The following is an 8,054-nucleotide window of genomic DNA, read 5'->3' as shown; positions in this document are numbered from 1 at the left end:
ACGTACATACTGTTGACACACATGTGATCCGTGGTTCATATGGGACAGCACAAGTGTGAACACACTTAAGCATGTAAATGTATGTCTAAGTTACCCTTTCTATGACCTCCACACACCAGAATCTAAAGGCCAATTTCTCAGATTCTCTGTGACTTGAAAATGAGTGTTAAAAAGAGCAGCTTTTTTGAAACTTAATTATATTTATGACTGTTTTCTTTCAAGTTAATCATGATTAATTGGACATTGATTGTTGGGTGCTACCATAGCAAAGGCTTTCTATCTTCATCAGTGCATAGATTTTCTATCTTAGCATCACTTCTTTGCCAGCAAGTGGAAGCCTTCCTCCCTTTGTGTGAAAGGAAAGAAGCGTCACCCGAGTGAACTAGCGGTATGGATATTGTCCTATTGTGTTGATTGTGTATGTCGCACGAGAGATTATGGTAGGCAGGCGACTGGCGCGTGAGCGCTGGTGCAACAGACGCATCACTTAAGCCCATCTGTTCATTTATCAATCACCAGCGTCCGGCTTGAGTTAAACGTTCAACTATCTAAGCAAACCTCAACACCAATTATAATGTAAACAGTGGCTAACAATAAAAGATATATTTTTAACGATAAAAGATACAATAGATCAGATTTGAAAAATAAATATTTGTCAAAAAACATCAATGATCTAATGATGTTTTATCATTAGATCACTGTGGATCCATTTCAAACTATTTAAAAGTAGTACTTATTTAATATGTTATCATTCGATTGTAAGTGTTACTAAAAGTTTTTGTAGAAAGAGTGTGATCGGACTGTCTAGGCCACAGATGTGCACACTTGGCGCATACAATGGGATCAGTGTGGGGACACGTGTGACCTGAAGCCCCACAGTCAATAGCACGCTACTACAATAGAGCCCCTACTGTGGTATGAACACATAATATGTAGCCCCATTTTGCCAAATATACTTCAGGGCAAAACTTCATAAATGCTGAAAAACGCACTGAATGTTATTTTTTAGTTTTTAGTTGTTTTCAGAGCTTGTATAAAAAGTGCACTATAAAGGATGTTTAATTTTTTTTTGGATGCGATATAAAAATGTTCATGCATGAAAACAAGACTGTGTTGGAACAAGTAATAAATATTAAAGAATTTAAATTAAAATTTAGAATAATTTTTAAAATACATTTCCGAGTTTCTCTGCAGCGGAAGTTGTCATAGTTGAGTAAACTTTGACAGCAGTGAATAGAAGAGTATACCACTAATATATATTTTGCACTCATTTGCTCAAGTAGCAAAAGAAAAACTACACTACTTCAAAAAAAGGACAAAAAATTAGGAGAGACTGATAATGGTAGTCAGAAAAGAGAGCGGTATCAAATTTACTGTCCCTCCCTAGATATAGATAATATAATACAAAGTATTACAAAATCAGTCTTAAGTAGCACAGTTATATTTGTAGCAATAGCCAAAAATACATTGTATGGGTCAAAATTATCGATTTTTTCTTTTATGCCAAAATTCATTATAAGTAAGGATCATGTTCCATGAAGATATTTTGTAAATTTCCTACCGTAAATATATCAAAACTTACTTTTTTATTAGTAATATGCATTGCTAAGAGTCATATTTGCTCAAGTAGCAAAAGAAAAATTCCACAACAGTGTTTTTACGACTTTCAAAAAAATTTGAGAGAGACTGATAACAGCAGTCAGGAGAGAGAACGATGTCAAATTTACCATCCCTCCCATATAGATGATATAATACAAAGTATAGTTTTATAAATGTTGTGTAATCTTGTGAAAAGGGTCTATAGGCTACTTTTTATCACAGCAACTTGTTTACACGTTACTGTTTCTGTCACCTTTTTTTTTTTCTTTTTACAAAAAGTATTTTAAATGTACCGCCACGATTCATGCAAAGTTATAAATGTGATCCTGGACCACAAAACTTAAGAACAGGTATATTTGTAGCAATAGCCAAAAATACATTGTATGGGTCAAAATGAACGTTCCATTCACAATGTTCTACTGTAAATATATCAACACTTATATATATATATATATTTTGTTGTAATATGCAATGCTAAGAACTTCATTTGGACTTCAATTAGGCGACTTTCTCAATATTTAGATTTTTTGCACCCTCAGAGTCAGATTCCAGATCTTCAAATAGTTGTATCTCAACCAAATAGGGACTATTGTCCTATCCTAACAAACCACACATAAATGGAAAGCTTATTTATTCAGATTTCAGATGATGCACAAATCTCAATTTCGAAAAATGTACCCTTATGACTGGATTTGTGGTCCAGGGTCACATACAGAAAACATGTAGAAAACGTTATTATTCACAGCGTTGTTTTTATTCGCGAAACCTAAAATGGCGTCCATCCTGAAAAAGTTCTGAAACTAACATTCTTGTGATATTATCACGTATTCTTTACATAATTATACGTTCGTGAATTAAAAGATGACCAACATCTGTTGCATATCCTAGTCTAATAAATCTTTTCAGAAAAGAGTAGGCCTATTTCGTGGGGCAAACCACCCTCGGGCGCAGCATGCATGGCTGAGTGAGTTATTTTAGCGAAACAAAACCGTTTTGGCTTGATTAATCCAGCAGTTATTGAGCGTTATGTTTTGGTGGGCCGAGGGGCGCTAATGAGCGGACGGAGCGAATGAATGAAACGGGTGAACAACACACACACCTGCTCACACTGCACCAAGCTGTCACAATCATTTACTGGGACGCGGGCGCGTCTTTGTACACTAGACTACTGTAATTAGAGTTAAGACCAACATTTGACCTCGCCATAAACCAAATAGGGCTCAGGGGTATTAATCCAGCACTGAACGGGCTTTATAGGGGCAGAACATTACGTTAGGTCACGACAGTAAAGCAGAGAGTGATATTTGTGTATAGCCTAACCAATGGCTATTTTCAGTTTGGAATACTACTTTACAAATCAACTGGTGTATTACATAATCGTACGAAAGAAATGTGCTGTTGACCATCAGTTAATTTTTAAATTAACGAGGCTGACAGTCATGATGGTCTAAAAGTGTTTTCTTAATTTTATAGTTTAAAATTAGTTCTTGAATGTTGGGTAGGCATCACTTAAATTGATTACTTCATTTGTTTCAAACTTTTCTAAGAAATAATAATAAAATATTATACCAACATTTCTTTAATGAAACGTTTTCTAACCTCTTCTAGACAGGAATTTTAAAGCCCTACAGTATAAAATAATAATTGAAATGTTCTGCTTTCTACATTGATTTAAACTCTAAATCCATTTTTGAATAACGTAATAGATTAAAAAAATACATAGCCTATGTATGACCCAAATACTGTTAAAAACATTTCCAATCTTCTTCTCTCTGGCAAATGACAAATGGATTGCACAGCCTCTCACCTTGCCAGATTTATAAGGTTAGTGTACAAGGGAAGTTGCATCGTTGCCTTCACAAATGCAAACACCCTCAGACACAAAGCCCGGGGGATAAATGCACACACTTAAGTCGTGAAACTTTTGGCCACGAGCGCGCCACGCGAGTTCGGATCAGCTGGAGGGGTGTGGGGGCGTGTGGGCGGAGCTTGCGAGCATCGCTAGAAAGTCAAAGCCGGGAGTCAGTGCGCTTCAGTGAGGCATGCGACGCGCTCTGAAGCACCAATGGAGAGCTAACGGACCTGCACTGGCGCATACGGACTGTTGACATACACAAACCATCAGCGGGGAATCTGGAACTTTGATTTTCAGGTTTTTTTTTTTTGTACAGCAGTTCTTTTAAACATTTTGACAGTGCGTTCAGGCTTTCTGACCACGTTTTTCAAGTTTTATCGAAGTGACGCCAAGCGCTACATTAACAGGTATGGTATTTTTTTATACTTTACATAAATACATTGACTTAAATATACTTTGTTTCAATAAGTGTATATTATTTAAAAAAAAATAAAAGCTACTTTTTTTAATCAAAGTTGTAGGAAACTCATCTATGGTAAGATGTAAACTGTTTATTTCAGGCTTTCTGCGTAATTATACAAAGTTGTGTTTTAATGTTAGGATTTCTTATTGTTAAAAAATAATTATGAACTGAACTGAATGAAAGGGAAATGTATATAAAACATAGTTAAAATATATATGTGACCCTGGACCACAAAACCAGTCTTGGTACTGGTATATTTGTATCAACAGCCAAAAAAACATTGTATTGGTCAAAATGATCGATTTTTCTTTTACGCCAAAAATCATTAGAATATTAAGTAAAGATCATGTTCCATTAAGATATTTTGTCAATTTCCTACCGTAAATATATAAAAATTTAAATGTTCATGCATTGCTGAACTTCGTTTGGACAACTTTAAAGGCAGTTTTCTTAATATTTTGATTTTTGTGCACCCTCAGATTCCAGATTTTCACAAAGTTGTATCTCGGCCAAATATTGTCCCATTCTAATTCATATTCATTCCTATTCATTCAGATGTATGAATCTCAGTTTTTTTTAAATGACCCTTATGATTGGTTTTGTGGTCACATGTGAATAGCACCGGCTCTAAACGCAGGGTAATCTGAAATATTTTCACCATTTTGTTATGATTATGTATGTCATAGGCTAGTTGATCAGATCTCAAATTCATAAGTAATTAAATACAAACTGGTCGAAAATGTTCAATTAACTCGCCTCCTTTGGAACCATTTATTTCATTTTCAGGAAACATTTATAATGGAAATGTATTATTTATTTATTTAGAATGCAGATTATGTGGAAATGTGTGCCGTCTGATCCATTCATTCTTACAAACTTTTGTGTTATACTTATAAAGGAATGGCACGCTGCAATGCATAAATACAAATAATGTTTACAAACGGCACAAATGAATGTAACTTTTATTAGAATCTAAACATTTCACTAAAAAGCGCGTTCTCGCGTTATAAAGGAAAACAAACGGAATAGGCTATTCATCGACGGAAGGCCAGCAAATCTCTGACAAAACTCATATTTGCAGACAATGCTGATGTCTTTCAATCAAATCAAATTCAAAACTGTTCTCGTAGTATTAGTGTGGCTTGGTCCTGTGTTTGTTGATTTCGGTTTACAGGCTCCCCACAAATTAAATCCGAGCGCTTTATCTGTGGACTAAATCCAGCCGTGTCCCAGATTGGACATCGTCTCTAAAATGACTGCGGAAATCAAAGGGTTTATACAGAAATTCTTTGCCATTAGATAGAGCATTAAAACTGAGAGAAGAAATTGAATTATAGCGCTGTAAGCTATATAATAACTATCACAATAATCGTGCTGCCTGTCAAGTCTCTCCACTTAACTCATATGAGGAGCACAACTATGTAAACAAGGTTTTATTTTGATTCAAATCCACTTACAAAACGGTTTTCTTTCCCCTCAGATCACAATGATGACCAAACCTTATGGAAAACCAGGAGATGTGACTGAGCTAGTCAGTTCTCTCGGGTGGATGGAGGAAGACCTCAGCTCACAGGATGGTGACCGCACACCTGAGATGGGTCACTATGCGTTACACAGGAGACCTGTAGAGCTTGGCAGTGAGGATATGGAGGAAGAGGAGGAGGAGGAAGAGGAAGAAATGGGTCTTGACGGAGAAAAGGCACCTAAGCGAAGAGGTCCTAAAAAGAAGAAAATGACCAAAGCCAGACAAGAACGTTTCCGTGCAAGACGCGTTAAGGCCAACGCCAGGGAGCGCTCACGCATGCATGGGCTCAACGATGCATTGGACAATTTAAGGCGTGTCATGCCTTGTTACTCGAAGACTCAGAAGCTCTCCAAAATCGAGACCCTGCGGCTGGCCCGCAACTACATCTGGGCGCTCTCGGAGGTTCTGGAAAGTGGCCAGTCACCTGAGAGCCTTGGTTTTGTGGAGATGCTATGCAAGGGGCTTTCGCAACCTACCAGCAATCTCGTGGCTGGCTGTCTCCAACTCGGACCCTCGTCAATGATGGGCAACAAGCTGGATGAAAAGTGCGGGGTTCCAGGAGTAGGTCCACAGGGTCATCCCATTAGCTATCCCTCACCAGGACTTCCTAGTCCACCCTACGGCTCATTGGAGGCTTCACACTTGCTTCATCTGAAGGGCTTCAAGGGAGCTAATTATGAGAATTCCTCACCTAATGAATGTAGCAGTGGCACGCCACCTTACGACGGCCCTCTTACTCCACCACTCAGCATCAGCGGCAACTTCGCTCTCAAGCAGGAGCCGTCACCACATGAGGCTGAGAGGAACTTTACACCTCACCCCGGCCATTACATCTCCTCACACCCTTACCCACCTTCCTCCTTGGCTGGTCTTCCAGCTCCTCAGGGTCACCCGCTGTTCCCAGGCTCCCGCTTCGAGCTTCCTTTAGACATGGCTTTCGAGCCGTATACCCCTTCGCACATTGTGACGTCACAGATGAGCAGCATTTACAGTGAATAAACAGATATGACCACCAGAGACACTCAGCAATTCTGCCTCCTGCTCCTCAGTGTGCCTCCAGGGGCGCAGCACATTTAAGGAGACACTTTGCATGTATCCTGTCTGATCCCTTAAGAGACCAGAGCGGTCACTGAGAGCGAGAATATCTGAAACGCAACCTACCTGTGGCAACTGAAGTACTGAGAAAGAGATGCATATTTTTCGTTAATTTATTCTTGTTTTTGTCATGACTGAGTTTGTTACTTCTTTAAATGTTATTTTTAAGTGTTCTGGGATTTGTATTCTGTATAAACTTGATGTTCTCCATCTCAAACCTGACGGATTTGGTGCACATGCCATAAAAGTGCACCAAAATTGACAAACTGAAAGGTTTTTAGACGCATATGGAGAATAGGAAGCTCAATATCTTCAGCGCTGTTCAACCAGATGCTGATTTTCCACTCAACAAAACACACAAAACATAAATAAATAAAAGGAAAGGATGAAGGAAAAGGACAAATTTAGTTCACTACATCTGCCATAACAAATGCATTTATTTATGACTGTATTTAATATTTATTTTGATGACAATTGTATGTTTTGAAGCAATTTGTCAGCACTGTTTTTATTGGTTCTTTGGTACACTGCCAGTCACTGCTACCAATACTCATAAAGTATCTAATTTATTTATTGGAATTCATTCAGTTTAATGTATTTTTCTTTTGTCATTCTCCACAATATTTGTAATTTCGCTCAAGCGTTTGTAAATATTTACCTGTTTCGCACTTAATAAAATAAATATTCTTATATAATATGACAGTATTTTGCTTCTTCTTTTGCTTTTTCATTCATTTTGCATATAAAACACTGAAGTTATATTTTTTTTACAATGAATCCAGACATTTAAAAAACACATTGTATTTTGAAATAATAATGCAAAATTTAATTCGATTTTTTTTTTGGCATTATAATTACATTTTGCACTGTTATGCCTAATACTCATTTCATAGTCATGCTGAATATGTGACTGAATGTATTTATAGACTTCCTAAAATTTTTAAACACTGCCAGTCAAACGTTTTTTGGACAGAAAGATTTTTAATGTTTTTTAAAGAAGTATCTTCTGCTCACCAAGCCTGCATTTACTTGATCTAAAGTACAGCAAAAACAGTACAATTTTGAAGTATTTTTACTATTTTAAATAACTGTTTTCTATTTGAATATATTTTAAAATGTAATTTATTCCTGTGTGTCACATGATCCTTCAGAAAATATTCTAATGTCCTGATTTGTGGCTCAAAAAACGTTTATTATTATTATTATTATGTTGAAAACAGCTGAGTAGAATTTTTTCAGGTTCCTTTGATGAATAGAAAGTTCAGAAGAACAGCATTTATCTGAAATCAAAATCTTTTGTAACATTATAAATATTTTTATAAAGACTTATGGGAAATTTAAAGCATCCTTGCTAAATAAAAATATTAATTTCCAACCCACAAAAAAAGATACATTTATTTCAGATAAATGCTCATTTTTGGATCTTTCTATTAATCAAAGAGAAATAAATTGACTTAACTGTTTTAAATATTGATAATAATAATAAAAAATGTTTCTTTAACAGAAAATCAGCATAT

General features: G+C 36.4%; 1 protein-coding gene across 1 annotated transcript; it reads left to right on the top strand.

Moving 5' to 3' along the window:
* Window positions 1–3,654: 3,654 nt before the first annotated feature.
* On the top strand, window positions 3,655–7,194 carry LOC141291317 (neurogenic differentiation factor 4-like). Its single transcript, XM_073823491.1, has 2 exons — window positions 3,655–3,861; window positions 5,398–7,194. Exon 2 carries the CDS (start codon window positions 5,404–5,406, stop codon window positions 6,439–6,441), a length of 1,038 nt encoding a protein of 345 aa, XP_073679592.1. The 5' UTR covers window positions 3,655–3,861; window positions 5,398–5,403; the 3' UTR covers window positions 6,442–7,194.
* Window positions 7,195–8,054: the final 860 nt, after the last annotated feature.

The sequence above is a fragment of the Garra rufa genome, chromosome 18 (genome assembly GCF_049309525.1).
Source record: "Garra rufa chromosome 18, GarRuf1.0, whole genome shotgun sequence".
Classification (NCBI taxonomy): Eukaryota; Metazoa; Chordata; class Actinopteri; order Cypriniformes; family Cyprinidae; genus Garra; species Garra rufa.
The sequence above is the reverse complement of the archived record's forward strand: the minus strand, read 5'-3'. Positions and strand labels throughout refer to the sequence as shown.

Excerpts from the sequence above, each read along its gene's own strand:
- LOC141291317 (XM_073823491.1), top strand. The coding sequence starts at position 5,404 with ATGATGACCAAACCTTATGGAAAACCAGGAGATGTGACTGAGCTAGTC.